At 38.3% G+C, this 27941-nt stretch overlaps 1 protein-coding gene across 19 annotated transcripts in view; it reads left to right on the forward strand.

The window, feature by feature from the left end:
- TCF4 (transcription factor 4) overlaps nt 1-27941 on the forward strand; it is a 331234-nt gene that overhangs the window by 92268 nt on the left and 211025 nt on the right. For all 19 annotated transcript variants that reach the window (XM_081150304.1, XM_081150294.1, XM_081150309.1 and 16 more), the window contains 2 exons: nt 20951-21012; nt 23835-23931. In XM_081150304.1, the coding sequence (XP_081006430.1) occupies nt 20951-21012; nt 23835-23931 (159 nt within the window). The remainder of the gene's footprint in view (nt 1-20950; nt 21013-23834; nt 23932-27941) is intronic.

Consider the following 27941-nt stretch of genomic DNA (forward strand, 5'->3'; position numbering starts at 1 on the left):
CCGGTAGGATCAGCTCCCAACACTGGGCTCTCAGAATAAGGAGCTAGAGCCTTAATGGGTGAAAATGACTTTCATCTTGGCATGTACCTGTTAGTCCTTAGGCCAGCCCACTTGCCCCTTTTTGCACTTCTCTGGCCACTACTCCTTTCTTCGCTACCCCCTAATTCTCAAACTCTTTTGAGGCCAAGGTCTTGTAAGGACTTTTAAAAACCAATTTCTCTCCTATTGTTTTAAACATTTCTATATAACACAGAGCCATGGTATGTTTTAAAATTTATACATTTATGGCTTTGCTTTTCTCCTTTGTTACTTAAGCTTTGAAAATTACTTGGTGTTTGGACAGCAAAAGAGAGAATATACGTGCGCTCTATTTAAACTGAAAACCTTGTTTGTTTTGTGTGTTAGATTAGAGCCAGTGAAAATCCAGGAACTAAGGATTTTCACAACCACAACTGAATATAGAACGTCATAGTTTTTTATTATGAGTATAAATATTGAGAATAGTTTTGTTTGTTTATGCTGGTGCAGTTTTATAGTAAATCCTTTTAAATGGGGTGCAAAGCCATCCATGGATATTTGTAAAGACTTTGTAAAATCATGCACACAATAAATTATCCGTTGGATTTGAACAAGTTTTGCAGTTATTTGTGACTTTACCAGGGGCTTTTGAAGGGCAGTATATATATCTACCAGCTGGTTCTACATTTTTCTCAAACAACACAGAGATCTTTGTACACAAGCCTTTGAGTAAACCAGTAATAAACTATATATCAGGAAGTCAGGTTATGTTATTTCAAATGTCTTTTGTTTTAAAGATGTAATAATTTGTAAATTTTATCTTATAGGTTTTTTGTTTCAAATTAAGTTGTTATCCCATTCTTGTCAATTTTTTATAGACCCCCCTACCCCACTCAACGTTTTAGAGAAGACATATAATGACATAATTTAAAATGCATAGAGCTCTTGCTTGGAAAAAAATGCTTTCTTTATTATATTGTGCCTTGTAATAATGTATTTCCATCGATATGACGAAATTTCTTTTAGTTGATAATTATTTTGTCAAATTCAATTATTTTTTTAATGATTTTTTTCATTACCAAGATTCAGACTTTTAATGTTTAATAAAGCGACTTATTTACTCAACAATGTTCATTGAGCTTTTAGCAAGGAACTGGCCCAGGGTCTGGGCCACAGGTGCCCAGTTAGTCCCCCTGTCCCCAGTTTGCATCCTGGTGGGGGTCAATAAACAAGAATGTTAACCAACAAAATATACATCTGTCTGTCTATATCTGTCTATCTGTCTATCTACTATCTAAATATTGAATAGTGATTAATATTGTGAAATAATAGAGCAGTGTAAGGGGTTAGTGAGCATAATTATGGGGTGTGTAGGAACTGGGCATGCTCTTCTAGGGTAGGCATAGAAGGGCTTCCCAAGGAAGTAAGGTTTAAGTTAATCCTGAATGATTGTAAAGGTTTGTATCTTTGGGATGGTTTATATTGTTTGCATAGATTTTTGAGGACAGGTACAGATTCTTAAAATCCTTACTATGAATGCCAATGAACCTTATCAACTTAGATTATAGTTAGGAAATACAGTATGCAAATGCATTTACATACAGTTGTATGTTAAAGTTGGAGATGTCTAGAATACACCATTATACACATGTCTTTTAATTTCTCATTCTATGGTAAAGAAACATGATTACATAAACAGATAAATTCTGTCCCATCAAGGGCCAACTTAAAGTTTATATTTGCTGTGAGAAGACAATCACTTAATATTGTATATAGATTATATTTATGATATGTACCACCTACATAATTAAAGCCTTAAAGTTGAATTATTAAAAGCTCAAATTCTATATAATTACTTTTTGGGGAAGTGACATTCCAGCTTTGTGAAGAATTTGTATTTCATCCCTTAGCTCTGTCTGTACACACTATATCCATATATGTAATTGACGGCGGGTGGTGGTGTGTGTGCCCCTCTACATGCATTTACTGAGTTGGAAGGAATGTTTTTCAGGTGGAGGGAAGACATGTAGACCAGACAGCCAGAGGTATGTTAGGTAACAGTGAGGAGTCTGATGTGACTGGAGCACAGAAGGGACTAGCCTGCTACTCAGGGTAACACAAGAAAAGAAGGTAAATACAGATCGCCAAGCACCTTAAATGCTAGGCTAAGGAATTGTGACTTTATACCAGAAGCTGTAGGGTTCTGTATGGAGACATGATAGTTGTCAGTGGCTCAATGGGGCAAATCTGAAGTCAGGGGAAACTGATTTTCAGATCCTTATTTTGAAAGGAGGCAATAAGAGAGGGAAAGATGGGGGGAAATTGGAAAAGGCTGCAGTAGTAAACTCAAATAAGGTTTAGTGAAAGATTTGTAAGCATTGCTGATGGAGAAGATCCAGATCTCTGCTTTATCTCTTGCTACTTTATTAGACTTAATCTTTCGTGAAATAAAACCAGTCCTGATTCTTCAGTGTATCTTGAGACAAAGCTTTTTCTTGCTATTGCACCTTTTCTCTTGCCATACTTTGGGATTCCCTTCTCCAGCTCTCTTACCTTTCCTGCTGCATCCCTGGAACTTGCCCTGGCAAATTCCGTCTCCTTTTCAAAAATATGTCACCACACAATTCCTTGATGTGTACTTGCCATTTGTCGCTTCGCTTAAACTTCTTGCTGATGTGAATTATTTTGCAAGAGCATGCTTTCTCTCCTCAGCATAATTTGAACTCGGGTTCAGAACTAATTTGGAGAGGCCCACACTTGAACATGGGTTGTGTTTTATATTTTTACGTCACTGGGCTTATTTTTCCTTCTATTGAAATGGGGTATGAATGAGCTTTGAGGCCTTAGGAGAGTCCGCAAAACTTTATGTAGTCAAAATATTGCAGAACTTCAGTATTATTAAAACTTAAAGATGGTTTTCCTGGAGCAAGAAATATGAAGATCTGGGGAACATGTTCTCTGCCCTCACCCAGTGTTGTTTGTTGGTCTCGAGCAGAGGTTCTTAACCTTCTTAGAGTCAGGGACAGCTTTGAAAAACCGATGCAAGCTATAGACTCTCTCCCCAGAAAAATGCATTTAGCTAAATACATGAGTACAATTTTGCAAAGATTTCAGGAGTTTCTAGATCTTCCTAAGGCCTACCCATAGGCCTGGGATATGGAGAGTCAACCTCCCCCACACCTCTCACTCCCATCCTGGCAGTGCTTAGGCATGTATGTGGCATGCATGTAGGACTGGTTTTGGTAAGTAAAGGAGAAAGGACTCTTTCAGTACCTTTTGCAGCCATTAGTTTTTCCGGCACTAAGTGCTCATTAAGCATTTGCTGGCTGGTTGATATTTGTGAGAGGGTTGATACATCAGAGAAGAATGACGTCAATCGGGAATTCTGGAGCACATAACTAGTACACTTCCTGAAAATGAGGCATGAATGGGCCTTGGGCAAATGGGAGTGGCCAGGAGATGATGGTCTTTTGGTAGGTGAAGTCCAGATTCATCCAGAGATGGTATTTATTGTCAAAGATCATTAGTGAGCATTAAGTTCTTAAGCCCTTTTCTGAGAAGGGGGATCTGCTGTTTCAGGTCTGGTGGGTTTTGTAGGATATTTTTAGCTGCAACAAAATGAAACCCTGGACTCTAATTGCCTTAAACATAAGGAAATGTATTACTTTATGTAACTTATTCTGAAATGTCTGGTATTTTCCCTCATATGTGTACTGGCTTTATCTGAGGAATGATAAGGAGGTTCCTGCTGCAATTGGAAGCATCATGCCCAAACAGGAAAATGTCCAAGGAGATTAAAAAAAATCATCTCCTCATTTGTCTCTTCCTTTTGAGCCAGGACACCTTTCCAGGAACCCAGTGGCAGATAGGCCTTTGTGTCTCAGTGTTCATTTTCAAACCAGTCCCTGACCAGCGGAAGGCAAGGGTTGTGACTGGCAACAGTACTCAGGATCTACCTCTGGAACTGGAGATGAGGTCACCTTCTCCTGACCCACTTGGAGGAGGGGTAGCTGGGTGAAAACAAACCAACAGCAACAGCACCCCGATAGGTCTAATAGGAAGGAAGAAGATGGAATGGATGTTGGGTAGACAGAACTAATGGTGTCACTGCATCTTCTGATAAACTAATGTTTAAACTAATGTTTTGAATAAAATAGAAGAAATGATGTTTGTATTATTATAATCCAGCTAAATCTGTGTTATTTTCACTACCACAACATATGAGAGACACTCGTGTGCTTAAGTGTATGTAAGTAAATTTTCTAATAGATCTTCTACTCTTATGGGGACTGGTTTCTGCTCCTTCCCCTCAATTCTGGACCATACCGTCATGCACAAAAAGAGAAAGGTGAACTTCTAGCAACTGATGTGTAGAGTTTGCCTAAGCTGTCCATTGTTTGCCGTAGCACTCTTCTTCATTGGTGGGTTAATTGTTAAGTGGCTTGGTTATGTATTTTTACGTTTCAGAATTTTCAAGTATAGCTTGCAAAGGTAAACATGTTTTCATCTCTTTATAAGTACCTTCAATTTAAAAATATTCTTTATGTTTCTGTGTAGGTGAAGGGGGAAGAAGTACATAAAAACAAGTTAAAATTTTTTCTCCAAGTCAGTGCTAATTTAAATAGCAGAATTTTCCTTGGGACATATTTAACCCCAAGGAAAAGGTTTTATAATTAAGAAACTGGGATTCTAAATGACATGTGAGATGAAAGATAACTTTCTACAGAGAACGTCCTTCGTCCAAATTTGGGGTTTCAATTTTTGAAGATGTCACTTCTGTTTCATGGCACAAGAAACTAGGTGAGAGTCAGTTTGGAAAGAGGTTAAGAGGAGAAATAATGAGTCCTCCCAGCTCTTGCAGTGCCTGTTTCTGAGAACGCGAGCCACAGCCTGCACTTCTCTGATGTATATAGTTGTACGGGAAGAGGAAATAGTGTATGAAAGTGCTTTGAAAAGTCAAAAGCAGCAAACTGCTGTAGGGTGTTCATTGTTGTGACCCTGGTGTTCTGATTATTATACTTGAAGCAGAACCTTAAATATTAATGATGCTTTTGTTTGTCAATAGGGAAATTTCAGTGGAAAGGTTTTCAAAAAGTCGTGAGCCGTAACTGCTGTTTAAGTAATGGACACAGAGTGCCTAATCCACGTTCAGATCGCAGAAAGCTGTGTTACTGTAGAGGTAACAGTTGTTTTCCCCTCTGTCCTGAGGCCAATGATTATATAATATGTATCAAAGCACTAGGGTGCATGTCAAAGTAAGCATAAAGAGGCAAATATTTCCCTTTACAATGACTGTATAGAGCGGTTTCTGTCGGGGTAAAACATACATGAATTCTGACTGTTTCACTGCATTTTTCTATAGAAATCACTGAGCTTGAGATTTGTACATTACTCCTTTCTTGTCATGTGACTGGCAAGAGTTTCAGTGTGGTAAGAGTACTGATCTGCATATTTTCTGCTGAATCTTAATCCATACTTGCAAATTTGTGAAATGAACTGTAATTTAGATTATGGAGAAAGAAGTGTTGTATGTAACATGTTAGGCTAATCTTTTTGGCATACCTATGGTTTAATTTCTCTAGTGACTAGTAGATAGAGTGAAACGTTATGAATTTTCATTGTATTAGGTTATCCTTCTCAAAATCTTAAGAGCTCTGCAGAATGTTTTATAACTTTAGGAATTCTGTTCACTTTGTTGATATTCCCTGTGTGCACAGCCCATCTGATAACCTGATGGCCTAGCCATTCAACCAAAATGATACTGGGTGCTTCCTGTGTGTCAGGCACCAGGCTGGGTACTGGGGATAGGATGGAAAGCAGACAAGAAACAGTGTTTATCTTTATGCAGTTTATTGTTTAGGTGGCAGAAAGGAACCACTTGAGAATCAAAAATGCAAAATGACAAGTCCAACAAAGGAGAAGGACAGGATACCTGGCCAGGGGGACAGGAGAGCTTCCCCCAGGAAGCGATGATGCAGCTGAGAGTAGATGTTTGAGTGAAACAGGCCAAGTAAGGCAGTGGAGTGGGAGGACTGGGTCGGAGTGTGTCCTTAGAGGAGACGTGTTCAGATCTGCAGCAGGAGGGCCAGTGGTGTGCTTGAGCATTGTCAGGGATCAGGGTAAGTAGAGAAGAGAAAACTAGGGTGTGTGGGTGCACTACCAACATGGCTTTGAGGTCTGTAATTGAAGAACTTTGCCCTTAACCTGACACCAATGGGAAAGCTTTAAACTACTTAAAGAAGGGATTTGCATGTCCATTCACAAAGCCCTCTTTGCTTATACACTGCATGCTATGTACTAATACACTGATGACGCTTGAAGTTCTATCTCCAGTTGTGGTTGTCTCACTGACGTACTCATCTCCCTCCCCAGTGTGTGGTCTCCTTGTAGACTGTGTGGGGTTACTACATCTCCAGGGGGACGGCTGTGATTGGGCTAAACCAGTCAGGGTGATCCTACGCCTTCACTGTGGCTTTTAATTTGGGTCTTCTACATCTGTCCTAATCCCTGCAAGTGTTCCCTGGCTTTAGAGATTGGCTCCATGATGGTCTCAAATAAGACGAAGTTCAGGAGGGCTTTTGTTCTCTTTTAAACTTAACTCTTCAAGTACGCAGAGGCATGGCGAAGCAAGTTGTTTCAGAAACCCCGTGACCATCGAGGGTGGAGTCCAGCTTTAGGATGCAGGCGATGTGGAGATGGCACCGTGCATGGTGGAAGGAGCCTTTGTCTTTACGAGTATGGTGGTTCCACTCAATATGTCAACCCTGAAACCTGCTCTGTCTCTGGACTTTCCACTTCTCTGGGCTAGTAAATTCTCTATATGAGGGGACTTTTAATTAGACTGCACCTAAAATTACCTTAATCTGCATTTCAGTACAGCTCACCACGATGCCACTGCTTTCCTTCTTTCTATACCCTAAATTGCAATATCTCAAAATTGATGATTCTAGCCTTCATAACTCTCCACTCTCTGAAATTCCTTAACACTGATTCTTTTAGTAATCAAATACTGCTCTTTATGTCTCCCAACCTAGGTTATATATTTCAGAGAGAACTATTTTATATTGATTTTCTATCCCATTTGTGTCAGTTATCATGCTATCATAATAGTAATCATAATAAAAATAGGAGTTATACTTCTGGTTCAGGTTCCATGGTGATGTTTTTTCTAAATTATCTCTAATCATCACAACAGTATTGGAGGGTGGATATAATCAATCCCATTTTACGGATGAAGATGCATAGCATCAAGACGTTAAAAAATGTCTCCAAAATTGCACAAGTAGCCAGCAGCTCACCATTCTTGTTTGCAAGATAATGGTTGAAAGAAAGAATGGCTAATGATTGTACTGGGTTTATTTTTGAGACAGACGAGACTGAGCAGCCTGAGAACATTTGGTGCTCAGAGGGAGGAAATGCTAAGAGGGGAAAACAAGTCTGAAAGGGAGAGAAGGATAGTTCAAAGACCAGTTCCCCTGCCTCCCAATTCCGACTGGTGCCAGCTCTAACTGCTTATGTTTGCTAAGCTTGGAAGATAGAGTCGCAGCGCCAGAATTCACGGAAGCCTGTTTTGGAGCGTGCATTAGTCAGGGTGCGCTAATTGCTGGAACAAACAGCCACCAAACCTCAGTAGCTTAACACCCCAAGGTCTACGCCCCCTGGTGTCAGAGGACCTGTGGGTGGGCTCTGTTCCCTGTAGGCCTTCAGCTCTGGTTTCTTTCATGCCTCGGCTTGGCCGTCCCCCGGGCCTCGGGGACTCACCGAGGAAGAGCAAGCGCGTGGGGGGCACGCGGGGTTTAGCGGCCAGGTCTGGAAACGGCAAACGTGCCTTCTCCGCTCCTATTCTGCCGCCGGGCCTCAGTCACGTGACCCCTGCGTGCTGCAGAGGAGGGCGGGAGACGTAGGCGTCCCGGCGGTCAGGGTCAGGGTCAGGGTCAGGGCTGGGCGCGGCCGGGAGCTGGGGGGACGTCGTTTCGGTGTAGCCAGTGAGGGCCGGAGAGTGTGGTGCCCGCAGGTTTTCAGAGGCCCTGAGTTTTCAGCTGAGCGCTGCCACGTGGTGCCCACTCAGCCTCTGTAAGACATTGGATCTGAGGTGGGAAGGTGGTTTCCCTTCTGTGAAGGGAAGATAGTAACGTGCATTGCAGGAGGTGTTTGGAGAGTAAAGGAAATCATGAAGGTGGAGCTGATTTGTTAACTAGAAATGGATATCTGGACAATAATCTTGCAGTGTTGCTTGGGAAGAAAGAAAAAATGCTAGCGGTAAGGTAAAGGAATGGTGGGAAGTAGGCCGTAGGTACTTTTTCTTTGGAAACCCATTGCCATGGTTCATGCCATTGAATTTCATTTCTCTTAAGTAGTTTTTATGAATAGCATAGAGGCTTTCCACAAGTGCATTATTTAATGTTTTTAGTTTTTACCGTAAAGGTTGTAATTTGTAGGACTGATGATTGTTTTTCATTTGTAAAACTGATTTTTAACGATTGTGAATGGTTTCAGAGTGACTGCTTTGAAGAGTCCCGCACAACGCCTTGAATTAAAGTGGGAAAAGAAGCTGAGGGCTGGGCTGGCCTTTGAAAGATAAATTACAAAACATTTGATACTATGAGGAGAATTTGTTTCATCCTGTTTTGCATTGACTATATGGTGCTTTGATCTCATCCTGTATTTATGAGGCTTGCAGTATTTCTTTTCTTTGGCTTTCTTATTTGTAACTGCAGATTCACGGTTTCTTTTGTGTACCACTTGCCTCCCAGAATTTGGCCCAACAGTTTTGAGTAGCTGAACGATTTATCGAGGACAGATCAGCTGAAATGTGGCTCAACTTTAGTAAAGCAGACGGAATGACATAAGGTTAGGTGACTGATGTGTGAGTTTTTGAATTTGATTTGGTTTTACATGGAAAGGTTGAAGCAATGATCCATGTATTCTAATAAAAATCATCAGTACAAATCAAATAAAATCTGGCTTAGTGGCTGTTTTCCCACTGTCACTCATGGCTAGCCTGTGCTGTTACAGACCACATTTGGCAGGCACTGGTTTTTCCTACAACAACATCTTAAAGTAGTATTGCAATCTTTGCTATGTTAAGAAGGCATCTTTTCTAATCAAACTTTCGGCTAATCTCATCAGATAAATCATTATTCTGTACTGACAGCTTCGGCTTCCCCTGAACCCCTTCCCTGCTTCTTGTTTTCTCTCAAGATGCCTGGTTATTGTCATTTTTCAGGTCTTTGTGTCTATCTCCTTTCAAACTAAGGAAATTTCTTCCATTCCTGAGGAGGAGCTCCAGCTTTCTACCGTTCCACTTAGTGAATTTGCAGGACCATCCATCATAGCAGCTCATCTCTTTCTGACCAGTAATCCATCAGTTATCAGACAGACAAAAGGCAGGCTGCATTCAAGTTGCAGACCTACTAAAAGACCAAAACACTTATTTCCACGAATTCGATTGATTTAAGCTTAAGAGAATACCAGTTGATTCGAATGCATTTCAATTTCTACTCCCAAAGCCAGACTAGTAAATTAATGCAGATGTATTTCAACTGTTTTAGTTATGAGAGTGTTTTAAAACACTCGAAAGTAAAAGTAAGAGTAGCAGCATGGTTAGGGGAAAGGTGCAGTCCATTTTTGTCATTATAGACCAGACCTGCTATCACATCCCTGGGCCTTTCTCAAACCAATGCCAAACTCATGTCTTTGTTGATGATCATGGTGGTGTTTAGGATACAAGGCAGCTCAGAGGGGTGATTAGCAATATTTTCATTGCTGATATGATTTAAAAATGCATATTGCTAGATATGAAAACTCAATCATTTTAATACTGTCGAACTTTCCTATTTTTGCAAGTATTCAAATGAACTTTAGCAAGTATTGTGTTACCTGTTAGAATTAAAGAGGGGAGTGGAATGGCCTTTTTTATATCAGAAAACTACCAATTTCTTTTTCCTTTGATTTTTTTTTTTCATGCTTTTGAAAAATGGTATTAGTCTGCTATGCTTAAATATGCAACTTCTTTTGATCCCAGTCAATGATTCCAGATAAATCATTTTAAATGAGATGAATATAAAAACATTTTTGCAAGCAGAAAGCATAATACACAAGTGTGCTTACATTATTGTGAGATAAAATGTGAAACCCTTTAGGTCACCAGACAGACTTCTCTGACCACACACATACACACACACACTTATAAGCCCAACTAGGAAAAACCTTTACCAATGTCTGCCAGGCATTTGGCTGAAAGGGAATTGTAGGGAAATTTTTTTAAGCATCTATAAGTCAGAGTTGAAATCCACCAGCACTGTTCAGGTAATAAAATGACATGGGCTTCATCCAAGGTTAAAGGGACCATTTCCACCTTCTATTGATGACAGTAAGTTAACTCACTCAATACTGTACAATATGCTTATGTTCTATCAAATGACCAAGTTTTACCCACAATCATTTCTATGTTCAAGCTTCTCTCCTCGCTTTTTGACTTTGGCTAGATCATTTGTGTACCTGACCTCTAAATGTGGGAATGTATTCTTTTTAAGGTGTTAGTTTATTGACCACTTTTAAAAACTTCTAGATATTTCCCACTTTTTTGGGGGGTCAGCCTACAAAAACCATGCTTGATTTTCTTGTACTTCATAAGTGTACTTCTGTATCCATTTGATTTTACTTGGAAAGTGCTGCTGCTGAGGCAGGTCTCCTTTGTACACAGTGATTTCTAGAATGTGGTGCAAAAGGCAAGGAACAGCCATTCAGGGTGCATTGGCTCCAAGATGGATTATTTAACTTGGCTTCATGCATTTCATTGATTCACTAGTGGGTTGCTCAGTCTTCGTTATCTTGGTCGAATTCCTTACAAGTTAATAGTATGCATGTCTTCATTTATTCTAGTTGCTGCCTCCCTCATCCCTATGGAGGTCACACTACTGTCACCAATAATTTTATCCTTTGAGGTGTCACTAGCGCATAAACAAACAATTGAGGAGTATTTCCTACCAATTCACATAGGACTGAAATTTCAGTCAGGTTTTGCATGTACTTCCCTACATTTCTTTGGTTTTGAAAGCCAGTTGATCACAGACCAGAGGGTCTGTGAGGCTGCCTAGGATATCATGAAGGGTTGTCAATGATATGAAGGTGGGGGAAATAGGTGTTGAGGGAATTTTCACTTTTTACTTTATACACTTTTGTGTTTTAATTTTTTTCAATAGAACATAATTAAAAATTATTTGTAATCGTTTTAAAGTATTCTCCCCATAGATTGCTGGTTAGTTGCACAGGAGAAAGTTGTAATTATACAGTGGAGAATTCCCATAATACCTTGACTAGGTGATGAAATTATCCTAACAAATGAAGGCCATCATGGGCTTTGTATGTGATATCCTGGGAAAGACACAGGGCCACTTATGTAGTATTATATCCTGAATCTAATTATGAGGAAGCATCAAATAATGCAAGATTGAGAAACATTCTATAAACTAACTGGCCTGTCTTCTTCAAGAGTGCCAGTATTATAGAAAGAAAAGGAGTAGTGAGGAACTATAGCTGGTTAAAATAGATGAGAGAGATGTGCTGATTAAAGGCGGTGTGTAAGCCTGGGTTTTGTGTGTGTGCGCGCTTAGTTAAATGTGTTTATTATACTTTAGATCAGTTGTCATTTAGGGACTATGGATTAGATAAAAGCATTATATCAGAGGTAGATTTCCTGATTTTGATGACTGTACTGTTTTTGTTCTTAGGAAATAGACACAGAAGTACTAAGGATTGAATGGGCATGACTGATGTAACCTATTCCCAGTGGTTGAGACAGCAAATTTACATTGTTTTAACTGCATTGTGATGAAAACCTTTTGAAAATAAAGGGTAGAGAAACAAAGGAAAAATTTAAAAATATATTGTTCCTGAACTTTAATCTTTGATCTTTTCTTGATTACTTTCTGGGTGGGGGCCAGGATATCTGTGGGTGCTCCCCCCCCCCCCGTTGTTTTTGTTTTGTTTTGAGGTTCCTGGGGTATTTTGATGGTCAGCCACATTTGGGAATCACAATCCTAGATTATGTATATACTTTTTTTCAGAAGGAGTTGCTAGAATTATTTTGAGATTGATCAAGGTCCTCTAGATAAGTAGCAGAAAATTTCTCAAACTTGGAGTGAAAGGGTGAAAATTGACTTTGTTTAGTGTGGGGAAATGAACTTGGTTTAATGCTGTTGCACTCTGTGGGTTTCAGCCTGGTCAGAGCAGTCTGCAGTTGACCAGGTGACTTACTGTTCTTTAAATATGACAAAAATGGAATGTCTCCTTCAAATTCTGTTCTCTCACAATTCTGATCCAAACAAACTTCTATTGTATGGTTGAGTGTCAGGCTATTTAGGCAGGTACATTCTGTTGAGCCCATTAAGTAAAAATAAAGAGATTTTTTTCCCCTGTCCAAGCTATTATAATTTCACATTTGTAAAATTTTTAATTCATTTTAATGGACTGCTTCCCTTCAAATACATGTGGAGATGGTTTTATAAAACTGTAAACAGTTTATGCATTTTTACAGATTTCCATTTTATGTGTTTGATACTGGTTTACCTCTTTTTAATTGTAACAGAGATACAGAATTAGTAGTTTAAAACAGTAGGGACTACATGTTCTGCTGTGATCAAGGAATTAGATAATCTGGCTTGTTTGCTTAAGGGGTCTGTATCTTGAGACTTTTATAGGGTAGTATTAAGGCTCTGAGCCTTCTTATTATGCCAATACCCAGAAGATTGCTTTAATGAGAAGTAAAGGGCCTTTTTCCAATTACAAGGGAATAATTGTATTAAGTTCCTGTGTTATGTCAACCTGCTTTGATTTGATTACTGCAAAAGAAATGGATTTATCTGTCAGTGTTACTTAATTAAGCCTTCTCATTGATGTTTTGCAGAGTAATATAGTGTGGTTTGCACATTTGAGCCTAAATACAAAGAAAACTGGCCTAAAACTAAGACATGACCTCTGAAGATAACATGTAAGATTGATTGCTTGTCATTGCCAGGTCAGAGGCTGCAGTGTTACACACAGGTGGAAGGTTGGGATGTTGAAGGGATAAAATGAAAATCAGTTTATGGGAGTGATTATCGTAAGCAAAAGGGACTGTGTTAGAAAACTGGATTTTAGGAAAGATTTTTGAATATTTGAAACTGTTTGGCTTTACCAATATTAGTTAAGCATCTGGAATAGGGGATGAGATGAGGTGAGACCAGAAGAACAGGAGAAGGAGACTTTGTTAAAGTGTAAAAGGAAAGAGGAGATAAAGAAAGAGGGAGGAATGGGTGCCATTTGGGAGAAGTGCACCATTGTGGTTATGCAGAGCAATTACAGCCCGCAGATATTTCAATTAAGCCAGCAGCCCTTTCCCAGAGCCTCACAAATGGTACCCTTGGGAGAACTCGGTATAGAGGGGAAAGCAAAGAAGATATAACTGTTATATGTTTCATCTTGGCTCTTTTCCCCTCTCCTTGGAATAAATGTAATAAATTATTTATCAAATAGGGATTTTAAATATCAATTTGTATATCGTAAGTCATTACAGTATTATAGATTTTGCACCATAAAATTACATGTATGATTTAAAAAATACATGCATAATTGCATGTACATGTTATCAGAGTTATATATTTTATTTTACTTTATTAGTGTATGAAGCTATTTTTAAATCTATTTCTTTGTTGTTTAACACTGTATTTTCTAAAGTATCTACCTTTTATTTCTCATATTTTGTAATGCATCCTAAAGAGGTACCAAACACCTAATTAAAATTTCCTCAAATTATATTCACTTTTAATTTAGGTGCTTATCTGTGTAATATTGGGGTTAGTTGGTATGTTTTAAAGTCTTCAGGTATGGCAGCTTACTTTCAGTTGTTATTCTCAACTGATTTTGAACTAAGTTCCCTCATCCCTGAACATTATTTTAGGAAGACTGATTTCTGCTAAGTACTTTTAGACCAGTTACATTTCAGAAAGTCAGTGGAGGCATGCGCAGTTCACACTGTTACTGTACTCATGCTTCAGTTATTCATGGCTCTTCTTTCTGGGCTCTTGCTTGGAAAGATGAGATCCTGGACGGACTGACTTCTCTTTAATAGGAAGGCCCTAACTGGCTAGTTTAATGCATTTGAAATGGAAGAGTGCTAAATAACACCCATGTCTCCATATTTTATGTTACACTGTTCAAGTTAGAATTTTATTCAAGTTAGATTGTCATTGATGCTTACAAATTATATGGATTGATATAAAAACTTAAAGGGTACTTTTGTCTCAGTTTTGTAACATAACTCTTTACTCACCTTGAGTTTCAAGAAGATTTTTGAGTTTCAGTGTAAGGAACACTACTGACATATTAAAATAGTTATGTATTTTATTTAGTTACTTTTATGTTACCTGAATTTCACATGAAAATACTTTTCCTGTTTTAGAGCACCAAAAATGCAGTTAACTTTATAAGTATCTGAGATTATTTTAGTATACATTTTTGAAAAATAGTTTATTTTGAACTTAAGGAAAATAATGTTGTTTTAAGCAGTGTTCTAAAGGACACAGTAATAGAAGTTTAAGTTGGACGTTACTAAGGGCTAACATACTACAATCAGTTTCCTCTGAACAATTTTCCTACTATACTTTTCTCCCCAGTATATCCACATTTTACCCTTCCTTATACAATTTATATATTTATATATAAACCATAAACTCATCTCATAGCTGACCTTTGAGTTTTCAGATTTATTTGATGAGGAAATTCATCAGTGTGCTGAGAATGCCAGTGTTGACAGCAGTGATGAAAATGGAAAGCCCAGGTCTCCGTTCTCTGTACTGAAGGATCTTAGGATTTGTGTGGGATGCATCACCACAAGCCTCATCTTTCGCTCAGTCTGTTTGGGAAGGGCTGGAAGTTTCTTACCAGTCACTGCTCAGATCACTCATTATGAGGTATATCTTGTCTCTTATAGAAACAGTAAGAAGTGATCATGGTTGTGTGGACATTGTCTCTCAGTATTTGAAGCTCATCAGACTCCTCTTTCCTCTGCCTTAGTGCTCAGATTCGACTTCAGATTCCTCTACTTAAAGCTCTTATTATACTGGCTGCTGAGGAAAACGCGCACATCCTTAACACGCTCTTTGCTGATGAAATATTTTGAACTCTAAATTCATCTGGCACTGACGGAGAGCATATGCCATCTCAGTTTGTGTGGAGGGCTCAGCCAAGGGTTCTTCCTGGACTAGGAAATTAGTAGGAGCCACAGATGCACACAGTCTGTGAGTCTCCATGATGATGTGGAGGATATTTAATAGTGTCTGTTGTTTCTGAGTGAAGGATTTAAGACAGTGTAGACTTCAACATGTTTCAGAGTGATTATCTTTCCAGGAAAATCAGCCTCAATCCCCCAGTGCATTCTAAGTGTGTAGAAGCTTTCATTGGGAACTCAATATATTTCTACAAAAGTAGGGATTTGTACACTCTTAGAGTGATGCAAGAACCACTCTGGTTGTTTTCTGACTTCATGAACCTCTAGGCCTCGGGCCTTGGGCGTTTGGCATGATCTGAGTGCGAAGGATGGAAAGAACCCACACATGATTCTAATGACCCCAAATCAGCAGAGTTAGGGTAACACTCACACTTGTTTATTTCAAATCAAGTTTAAACCTACATGATACTTAGTTTTTGTTCTTAGCTTGGGCCATTATTCCGCATACATAACTTTTGACAGCATATTATTTATATAGCACACACAAATATGTTTAAATGGTGAGACGTAAAGAAGACATTCTAAAGGTAAATTAAACCACAAAACAAGTCTAATGGTTACTGAATTCTCACTGTGATTGTGCTGTAGAGGTTCATGGAGAAAGTGAGTTTTGTTTACTCTGAGCACTTTGGCTTTTCTAAAATTCAGGAAAATATTTGAAAGTCTCTGACCTGTTAAACAGAACTAGTGGTCATAAAAAAGTAAGACTCAGATTTTCTTGACTAGATCTGATAGTTTTACGTATTTATGTAGTTTAATTATCTTAGATTTTAGGTGGTGGTAGTAAGTTAGGCTCTCATGGCAGGTATTGGTTACTGAGCATTCACTATGGCCAGGTGCTTCCCTAAGTGTTTAGCAAGTATTAATGAGATCACTTACTTTAATAATAACTTTTTGAGGTTGGAAATCCTAGTATCCCCTTATCTCCTGTTAGATACCTACATTGGGTAGATTCTGGGTTCTCACTTCAGTTCTCCTAGACCCAAGAGGCCATTAAATTTTCCAGGTTGGCAGATGTCCTCGGGGCAGAATGTGTTTTCTTACTCCCTGGATTCCAGCTTTCACTTTGATTTTGGCTTGATAATTCGTTACTCGCTAGTCAGATGATTGGTGTTTTAAAGAAGATTACATTTTTTTTATCCATTATTTTTAGTTTTTTTGTGGGAGAGTTATCCAAATATACTAGCCTGCCCTATTTCCAAGAATGGAACTGAAGCCCACTTGTTTTATAGTTGACAGAAATGGGTTCAAAGAGGCTAGGGACTGGCTCAGACCCTAGAGCTGGTTAAGCAGAGTCCCTACTAAAATCCAGGTCTCTGTCTTCAAGTCTGTGCTGTGTTTTCTGCTATTTATCTGGTGTATCTGATAGTTTTGATTTGTGGAAATTTGAGGAATCAAACCATAAGTTTAATGAATGTAGATGGGAAATTATGAAAATGAAAAACTATGTCTATCTTTTCTCTAAATGGCTTGTTTGGTTCTAGTTTCCCTTCACCTCCCTTTGGTGTTTGGATACTGAAATGTAGACATGTGAGAGGGGCCTAATGTAGAACTCTGCAAATACAGTGAAAATGTGTGGACTGTCAGGCTGCCTCCTGAAGCATCTGTCAATCCCATGAAAGCTACTATGTCCTAGTGTAGGGTAAAATAAATTTGAAAAATCTTGAACAGTCGAGTCCATCTCAGTCTTGTGGAAGGGTAATTTCTGTCACCCACTTGCTCTTCTCCTTTCCCTCCTGCCATCTGAGTTGCTGTCTTCCTGTTACTTGTCCTCATTCTGGTTGGAGCTGGCAGCAGAACAAGGGATGCTCATTGTGAACCTGTTTCCCTCTTTGCCTTTCCTACTCAGTAGCCTCTAGGGTTTGGCCCCTCTCCAGTCTAGTCCATCGCAGCATATACTTTGACAAGCTCACTACACCTCTCTGGCTTTACTGTTCTCCTACTTTTATTTTCCATTCTCTGATTCCTCCTAATATTTACTTTTATGTAATTGGTGTTGTATATAATTCTGTAATCTTTTGTGGTCACAAGAATGGGCATAAACTGCCAAATCAGTACCTTTGCTCTGCCTGGGGAGGAGTGACTGAAGGTAACGTTCATTTGAGCTGGCCCTGGAGAGATCTGCAGTTCTCACCAGGAGGCCATTCTCCTGGTGGACAAAAGCATTTGCTGGTTTTCAGCATTGACATCACCTGTGTTTGCCAGCTTTGCCATGTATTGGCACTGTGGGGAAGTTATATGTTCTGCCTAAGCCTCAGTTTTCTCATATATAAAATGGGAATACTCTTAGTGCTTTGAAGTGCTTAGTGGTGTCTGACACATATCTGAGCTCACTAAATGTTAACTAGTATTATTTTTGAGAGATGAAATACAGTTTAGGCAAAGGGAATAGAGGTACAAAAACATGGAGGTATACAGGTGTGTGTGCAATGTTCAGATATACCAGCAGGGAGTAGGGAATGGCCAAGTGTAGGCCATGCGTGGGATTTACATAAAAAGTGAGTCTGGGCAAGAACTGCTGGGATGCAGATGTGATGGGGGTGTGTATTGAATGGTGCTGAAACCGGCCGCTTAGGCAGGGATTTAGAGAGGGAGTGAGACAGGAGACTGTTGGTGTGGGGCATGCATCTGTCTTGTGTTCCCAATAGAGCAGGCTGGTGGACCTTAAACACCTGTGTACATGAATTACTTGGGGATGTTGTTAAAAACACAGTCCCCCGTCCTTACCCCCATCCCTGGCTCTGTCCTCAGAGATCCAGACTTACTAGGTCTGCCTTAGACCCTAAGATGCTAATTGACTTGATCCAAATGTACGGTGGTCCTCAGATGCACTTTGAGATTGCTGGAATAGTTGTTGAGGAAGTGCATGCTAATTTACTGGCAGGTCTGATGAAACTCAGTGGGAGGGAAGATAGAAACAAAAAACATAGAAGGAGCATGTTTACATTCATTATGAGTTACAAATATCCATGCTCGAGCCTTGTATTTTCTTGCTATGAATGAGGGAGCACCAGTAATGCAGATATATTTTCAAAGATAAAATATAATCAGCAATCATATGATTGTTTTATTAGGTTTTGGAGAGCTAGGGACTCATCCTTATCTTCTAGATCTAGCAGGAGGCCAGGGGATGGAAAAGCCTGTTAAAAAGAGAGCAGTAAAAGGGAGGAAGGTGCACAGTGTGAGGTCAGGAAATGAGAAAGGTAGAAATGGGAAAGGATGGCAAAAGAGCAGTTAGATTTGATTGGTTGAGAATCTGTTTGTGAAGGAACCCAGCCAGTATTTAACCCGTTTTGAAAAAACTAAACTTCCAGCATTTTTAATTAATGGATCACTCACTTTTTAAATTGCCCAGTTGGGAATCCTCAAGTTTTGATGTGTTTTATCTGCCTGCTCATTAGCAGGCTGCGTGGCTGACCATCATTTTTCCTGCATTTTGTGGACAGAACATGCATATGAAGGTCTCTTGAAACACTCCAGCTCAAGTCTGGGTTAAAAATGCACGTTATTGCATTTAGTAAGAGTTCGTACTAAACTATAAATCAAATCCTAGTAAATCTGTTCTCCAACTCAATTCTTTCTCTTTGCTCTTTAATATGATTTTTTCTGTAGCACAGGGCTTCTCAATCCTGGCACTTTTGACATTTGGGGCTAGGACATTTTTTGTTGTGGGGGACTGTACTGTGTATCTAGGTGATGCTTAGCAGCATCTCGTTTCCATCCACTAGATGCCAGTACAACTCCCCCCCTCCAGAAGTTGGGACAACCCAGAATGTCTCCAGACATTGCCAGATGTCCTCTGGGGCCAACATTGCCCCAGGTGGAGAACCGCTGGTCTGGCATTACTGTGGTCTTTCCTCCTTGCCTCTGCCTACTTTTTATGTTTAAAATCCTCTTTGAAAATTGAAAAGAGAAAATGTGTCTAAACAGGATGACATCTTATGGTACAGATTCAGATTTGTCCCTTTTCCTTCATTATTTTTTGGCCAAATTTAAGAGCAGAAATTTCTTCAATTAACCAAGCTGGCTGTTTCAGGTAGAAAGGAATTTAGGAGGTGCCAGACTTCTGAGAAGCTGCCGTGTTTCAGAGATGTTGTTGCTTACCGTGTTTTTTGTTTGTTTTTGATGAAAATATTTGATTTTTGGTTAAGGATGAAGCGAACCATGTAGGCTGCAAAACTTACTCATGTGAGAACCCAGAGGTTCTGAGGCATTTCTTCTTGTCCTCCAGCCCCGCGTACAGGCCGGCCAGGAGGCCGGGCTGTGACACAGCAGCTTGGAGAAGCGCCACCCAACGGTCCCTGTTGAATGCGCCCCCAGAGCTTCCCCACATTCCTTACAGCTCCAGCTCCTACTTCAGCTGGCCCTAGGGGACGTCTATTTGCAGTGGCATTATCTTCTGAAGCACCGAAAGGAAGGAACCAAAATAATTTGTTTAAAAAAGAAAGAATTCAAGTTTAGTGCTAATAGTTGTTTTTTATTGATCTAGCCCATCTCTGAAGATATTCTAAAACAATGTGTACTCCACAGTACCCCCAAAATAAGTCAATTAATTATACTATGACTACTTCTGCTGATAATAAAATAGCAGTGATAAAAGGAATGACAGTAGTGCATTGAGAGAATAAACAGTATCACTGAAATGTTAGGAAACACAATAAATGGGATTATGTCTGCTGAACCAGAGTTTCACACCTCCTCCAGCTCTGTCAGAGGAAGTTTGTGATGGCCATCTGTTACCGTCCGTGATCAAAATAATAGAACAGTGAAACTTTTTATGCTTAGAAAGGGCCTTTCATCAAAAGTCTCAAAGCTTCTTCTAAATATAGAGTGACTGATCTTTAAAATTTTATGGTTTAAGCATTTAATATGATAACTTAGTTGTCCTACCCTCCATCCCTAGTACTTGCCCCTGGATGCACTGACTGAGCATTTAGCAGTCTGTCAGCATTAGAATGTTGCTGCTCCAGATGTTAGAAGAAGGCCAACTCTCCCATAGTTCATGTAGTCTCGTCACCATTATTTAACAAAGTGAAACTTGGACAAGTTTAATTTCCACATCTCAATGCCCAGATTAAGGATCTCAGGCCAAGTGGCCAAGTCTATTAAAAAAAAAAAAAATTAAATGTCTGAGACAGTGTTGTCTTATCTTAAAAAACAAAAGTCCCAATATCCACGTAATGTCCTGGTAGAAACAGATTACCAAATTATTTTTTTTGGTATATTTTTTTGCATGTGTGTTGTCTGGTATGATAAAAGCCTTGACTAGAGAACGGAGAGTATTCAGGAGCATTATGGCGTGGACGCTGCCCATGTTAGTATGAATGTTTACTTGAATTTAACTTTGTTTTGTCCAAATGATTTAAATAAAACTTTAAGTGCAGTTTTATGTCTATAAGAGTTGAGGCTCTGAAACACTGTGAAAGATGCAAGTAATATTTATGTTCATACCTCTGGTTCCTGAGGGTCCAGTTCATTTTTGCTGTGAATTTAAATGAGTTAATTTAAGTAGATGGGTCAGAAGCCACTATCATTGCAGTAGCCCCGTGCCTGATTCTTAATTAAAGGCAACAGGAGATTAATTTGAAACATTAATTTAAAAGTGTATTATAAAAAGAAAGAATTATTGCAAGAAAGCCTCAAGAACTTTTCTCTTGTCCCTAGATGTAGAAGACAGAAGTAGCTCAGGGTCCTGGGGGAATGGAGGACATCCAAGCCCATCCAGGGTAAGTATATCTAATCTTTTTTCCTATTTCCAGACATCCCATATTTGCCAATATGTAAATTGACAAACTGAAGGTGAGTTTCTCTCAAGCACTCACACAACTGCATAGATATATATGCACACTAAGTTTAATGAGGATCAGCTTGTGTTTGGATTTGTTTTTCTTTCTCTTAGTGGATGCTGTTATTGAATTTGACACCTGTTCTACTGCTAACCAGAAGAAAAATCCTTCATTAAATATTTGGCCCTACTTTGCCAGTTATTGATCTAGTATTATAGAAAGTTATTTTTTGTAGATGGCACAACTTTGGAAAAAATCCTAGTACTGCATCCCTCTAATATATTGGTGTAAATAGATTACTGAATAATTCTGAAAACATAGTATGAAGGTTTAGCCTATCTGTATAATCTGTATAATAAGTCTGTATTGACTTCACTTTGTAAACATGCTATTATTCCTCCAGTAATGCCTTTGGTCACCAGTGGGGTTCATTCATTTCTTTGGTGACATATTTTTGCTACTCTTTTTCATGGTGTTCCTCCATGATTTGGTTGGTAGTTTTGGTGTCACGGGATGACCATGGGTGGAATGGGGTGGGAGAAGGGTGGTTAGGCCATATGTGCTTTTGTATGTATATGACTTTGGGCATGTCATTTCATCTCTTTGATCTTCATTTTCCTAATTGATAAAATGGAGAAGTAGAACCAGAGGATCTTTTATGTTCCTTCTAACTTATGTAATCTGTCTTCAGCAGAATCATTTCTGGGCTCTGTAAAGTCCATGTCAGCTTTTATAATGTACATATAAATGCCCCAAATTGAAAATAGACTTAGAGCACATAGCTGAGCAAACATCTGCACCTCCTCCAGCCAGCTGAATAGATGAAGCATTCTGTCTGGAGCGTAACATTTTACTTTAAGTAGTCACATAAATTTGGTGGGGAAGGAGGTCTTTGTTTCAGCCTAAGAGGCAAGGAAGGTAGGTAATCAAGCTGTCAAAATGAGGACATTTCAGCAAGCCTTAGTTACCCATTTCCACCTGTCCTTTGGCCTTGTGGTTCTCACTCTAGTCTTCAGGGTACAGCAGGATCTCCAAGCTTACCAGTAACTTTGTTCAGCCCTTGTACCAGCTGTCGAGCTTGACATTCTAATGCATTATATGGATGAGTTGAGGAAATCTTTCCTCCTCCTCATATTACAGTCTGCAGTTGCAAAAATAAATCTATTCTTTTTGACAGCAAGTGTAGGAGACGACAGTGTTCCCCTTCATTGTTTAGTTCATTCAGACTTACTTAATTTCTGATGACTTCTCCATTTAATACACACAGTACGTTTAATTATATTTCTGAGAACAAGGTCCATTTTGGATCATCCTGACTTTTAGTTAGTGTTCATTAACTGTTCTGCCATGTTTTTCAGGGAATATGTTGGTGAATGATTTAAATCAATATTTTGCAATTTACATTTTCTGAATCCAGGGAGTTTGCATGAGACAGATTACTGTGGCTGACTTGAACCCATACAACTTAAGTTTGTCTTCTCTCATCTTAAAGTGGTGCTATTATCAGCTACCTTGCAGTACTGTGCTGAGGTTTAAATTAGATAATGTATATGAAGCTTTTAGAATACTCTAGGATGGGGACACTTAAAGATAATTAGTGTTATGCAGTGCTTGGTATGGAATGTGTGAGTGTAAAACCCATGCTGGGTATGTGACACCTTCCTGTACACTGACGTATTAGCAGCGTCAGGTTATAGCATCCTTCAACTTCCTTTTTATAAATGAGGAAAGGATTGAGCACGGGTCTGTCTGGAACTTCAAGGGTTTCAGTTACTCTCTCGTGATCCGACGTGCATTTTCTTTTTTCATACAGCATCCCTCTTTTTTATGTGAGCAGCTTCTGCCCTTTGGCTAACATGCCAACTGACACTTCTGAGTAAATTTGACTTAGTCTTTATGGGCAGTGCAACCAGCTGAGCAGAATGACTTTGTTTTTCCTTTTGGTTACTTAATGCACCTTAGTAGATTGAAATTTGAACCATATGATATACAATATATGTTATCAATTCCTCCATGAAAAGTAAGTGACTGGGCAGTTTAAGAGCATTGTTTTAGTTTTAAATTCCCACTAAAAACAATTAGTTAATCTAATAATGACAAAATTAATGTCTGCTTTAAAACCATTTTTTGTGGCACACTTTGTCCAAACCCAGAAGTACTAATTTATGCTAAAGTTGTGATGTTCATTAATAGTCATATTGTAATTTAACATTCTATGTGCTAATTAGTTAATGGAATGATCCAGTTCTCTTACAACCACAATAACAACTATAACAAAACACTGAAATTTCGATTTCATAAAAACCATGTGTTGCTTTTTCAGAGGCTCTCCCTGGATCTTCCAAAAATGATTTATTACGGGCTGTGGGTAGTTTTCTCTTACAGGACAACCTTGCTTTAAAAAACAACAATGTGGGCTTATCAAAATAATAACTTTTAATATTTACAATATATTTTATATGTCAGGTGTTTTACATGCATTATTTCATTTAATCACATCAACAACGTTATGCAAGTTGGTTTAATTATTACTGTTCCCTAGATTTCACAGCAATTATGAGGAAAATTTGGACTCTGCAGACTCTAGAGCCCTCTCTTAACTATGGTACCTGTGAAGATGCGGGTTCCTTATAATGAGGTTCCTGGGTCAGAATGGTGGACTCTAGTTTCTTTGGGTCAGAAAGGTCTCAATAGTGGGGGCGTATTTATGTGCTGATTTTTTACATGTAAAATTGAAGCTTATGCTGTTATTTTATTTACAGAACTATGGAGATGGGACTCCTTATGACCACATGACCAGCAGGGACCTTGGGTCACATGACAATCTCTCTCCACCTTTTGTCAATTCCAGAATACAAAGTAAGATAAATTTTAAATTAACATGATTTTTTTTGAATGAATATGTTTTACCATGGAAGAGAGAACACAAGCCCAGACAGATGTTCTGTTTTAAGGAACTTGGATTTTTAGTCAGTTCTCTATAGTAATTTTAAATTTTAGGAAAATATTGATAATCTATGCTTGGTAATAGCACAAAAAGAACTAAGTTTCATGACCATGTGGAATTACAGAATTTCATTGAATCTATGTGGAAATTTTGTCTTTGTTAGACACAAAGCACTTACCACAATTTCAGTGATGCAATAGTAATTTTCTTAGTAAACGTTGGTAAAATCGAAGTTGGTGAATATTTCAAATAAAAATATCATTGGGCCTGCCAGTTAGCAATGAGATATAGTCAGTATTAGTGTGAATTTTTATTAATAGGAGTTATGGAAACACCTCTAATAATAGCTATAGTGTGCTTAGTAGGTTTATTGTGTTAAAGTGCCTTCGGGGTGAATTGGAAAATCTGGTGGTATATTTATCGGGGGCGAACCAGGGTGCTGGTGGTCTGAACAGTCCTCATCGTGGGAGCGCGCTCTGCAGTTTGGGACAGGCTGTCGTTTCCCGCAGGTCCTTTCCACTGGTGTCCTTAGCATCGTTTTCTGCTTTGACTACCCTGTAGGATGTTTAACATCAGACACCTAAGCAATGAAAAGATAATTCATACTGGCTTAAAAGGTCTCCATAACTGGTTACTTTACTTTTGATTGAAAAAATAATCTTTGTTGTAGTAAATGTGAATTTTAATAATATTAGTAAAATCTCTCAACTTGGCCAGATTTTATTGAGAATCCTCAATAAATGAAGTTAAATTTCTTGGCGCAAGCTGTTGGCCAATACTCCAAGGAAAACATATAGCCATAATTATATCATTCTGAAACCATAATTGCAAATGCTTTTAAAGAATGTCCCGATTTTTAAGCCATGGAACTCTACTTGTTAGTTAAAATGTAGGTAGTCCTTGAATGGCAGCCACCCCCAATTCACCATTAAATCCATCTAAGGAATTTCAGATATTTAACATAAAATAAACACAGCAGAGAAATACTAGCAATTTATTTTTAATGGGTAATATCATATGTGGTGTATGTCATTCCAACTTTGAGAATCACTAAGTTGTCTTTGATCATAGGTTCTTATGTTTGTCCTTTTTTTAACTTTAAAATGGTAAGATGATAGATAGATAGATAGATAGATAGATAGATAGATAGATAGATAGATAGATAGATGATAGATAGATGATAGATAGATGATAGATAGATAGATAGATAGATAGATAGATAGATAGATAGATAGATAGATAGATAGATAGATGATAGATAGATAGATGTTTTAACTTTGTAGCTAAAATAAGAATCCCCGTTTTTCATCAGTTGTTGATAGGAAGGTATAGTAGTTTGCTGTTTTCAGGATACACAGATGCAGATGGCTAGATACATTTATCAACTTAAAATTTAAAGAATAACTTTTAGATGCTTCAATGACAGTAGTAATAATTTTAAATTCTAATGCCATTGCTTCGCTTTCATCCTCACTCAATTTCATAAAATAGAAAAAAAACTTAATCTGAAAACAGAAATCTTCAGAAGTAACACCTAACGAGTATATCAAAGAACTTCTTTAGTAGTTTCTAAAACTGTCCTCTGACAAGTTAAAGTAAAAGAGAATAAATAAATTACTATTTCTATTTAGAAGTTCATATAATATACATTAAAAAAGTTTTCCTGAAGAACAACTTGATAAATTAATATTAAAGAATACACCAAGCAATACAAAGACAGTAATTGTTGTTCCTGTGTCCTCATGGGCAACTGTTTGACCAACCAAATTCATTTTCAATCCAAATAATATTTAAAATATTAGTGGGATGAGAGTCTAGCGCTAGAGGGGAGAGAGCTCTTTTCACGTAGTTGTTGTTGAAGCTGAAAGTCGCTGTCGGCTGTGCTCCCTGTCCCGTCTGCCCTCCTTCCCGTTGGACTCTTCAGTGTGGAGGCCGCCAGCCTCCTGCATTGTGATAGGAAATGCTGCCCTGTCCGGAGGCTCCCACCCACTGTTCCCAATGAAAGGACTTCTCTGTTAGATAAGCTGTCTGGTCTGAAACATGGCTCTTTATTGTTTACAAACTGCTACATTTTCCACCTCAAGCAGATTTTTGCACAGAAAAGAATTGTGCTTGGGCTAAATGGTTTATCTGACATTAACGGTGCAGTGTCAGACTGGGGTCAGAGAAGTCGCCCTCAGAGCCACAGGGCATGGTGCAGTGCGCAAGAAAGGAAAAGGGGAAAAAGGCGTTGAAACGGCTATGAAATACCTTGCATTTTTAGTTTGGAGAAGAATTTTCAAGAAATAGTTTCAGAGAACTGACTGTGATGCTGCATTAAAAACTCTTCCCACCCTTATAATTTCTCACATCCCAAACGCCTTCTTGACTGGCTTGAGTATCTCAGGGCTAGATTCTCGGGAACAAAGATTCTCATTGATTTTGCTCAAGCTGCTGTTTATTTAAAATGAAACCACTTTTGAGATGAGCGATGCTTAGTGTTATGTTGCATCTTTACAAAAAGAAGATAGATCATTTTTAAGAAATTAAAGGCAACCAGTTTACAAAGGGAGACAAAAACATAAAATAAGATCTATTAGCGTAGAGAACAGTTTGAGCTCATAGAATATAACGTATATTCTAAACCGTCCTTTGTGTCCAAATCCACACTCTGTGTTATGATTTTTGTGGAAGTTCTCATTCTACCAAAAGAAGGTATTAGACTTTAACGTAAGTTTTTGACAGTACTTTAGTACCCATTCTCAGAATCTTTAGTTTTTGTTAATTACAAAGGATTTCTTTACATGTCAGAGACTTAATTCTACTATGATGTCACATTAGGGTAAAAGCTATAGCATCAGAAATAAATCAGCCACTTTATTGGACCAGATTCTCTATTGTCAAATCAATCAAGCCTGTAACTGAATTAGGCGTCTGCTGCAGAAATAAGTGACACTAATTTTACGGGAAAGAGTTATTAACTGCAGATGACCTGATTTCTTTCTCTCTCTCTCTTTTTTTTTTTTGTAAACTGTTCACTCAGTGAGATTTAGTTTATTACAAGAAAAGAAAAAAGTAATGAACCACTTTCCCCTTTTGGAGTGAATTAATATTACATGTTTTGTTCTTTATGGCAGTCCACTATTTTGGAGAAATGAGACAGGAGTTGCTAACATTTGCTCATAAGCACTTTTATGCTAATAAAGCCCTTCATTGCAATTCTGAACTCTGATATTTTACATGAATGGTTTGGCATAAATGTTACAGTTTTTGTAATATAATATTTATGTTTGGCACAAAAATAATAAAAGTATTTATTTGTGTATCTCATTGATGAAAATGGGTTATAATTTATAAGATTAATAGTGCAACTCCATTAATTTACTCTTTCAGAAATAAGCTTTCATATCTGAATATAGTACCCTATTTAATAGTTTATGAATCCCTGAGGTAAAAATAAACAAATGAACACAAGAGCACTTGTGCAAGCGTGTGCACACACACGTTTATTATGCTAGAAGAATTAATGACATTTCTTGGTTTATAAGGTCGCACTACTCCTGCAATTGCTGTCTGTAATTTGAGTTGCCACACAGAGTTTTGGAAGTTGATATTGAGTACATCCTTTAAAGAAGAACATAATTAAAATAGACAAAACAGCAAGCCCCTAAATTTGTTCTTTGAAAAAATACGTGTGCTTGGCTTTTTGCTTTTCTTTTGTTGTGAGGGAGTGTGAGTGATTTAAGAACCAAGTCATATAGCTGACTGCCTCCATTAACCGATCGATAGACTCTTCTACCTGATATTTCCTTGAGTCCCTGCTCATTGCTTTCATTGGGTTGGTTTGCATTTTTACCTGTTTGATTTTCTGTGTCCTGTTTTGTACTGAAGAGAAAGCAAATCACTTCTTCCCTGTGACTACCTGTGATTATTAATGATAATA

The sequence above is a fragment of the Miniopterus schreibersii genome (genome assembly GCF_964146895.1).
Source record: "Miniopterus schreibersii genome assembly, chromosome: 10".
Classification (NCBI taxonomy): Eukaryota; Metazoa; Chordata; class Mammalia; order Chiroptera; family Miniopteridae; genus Miniopterus; species Miniopterus schreibersii.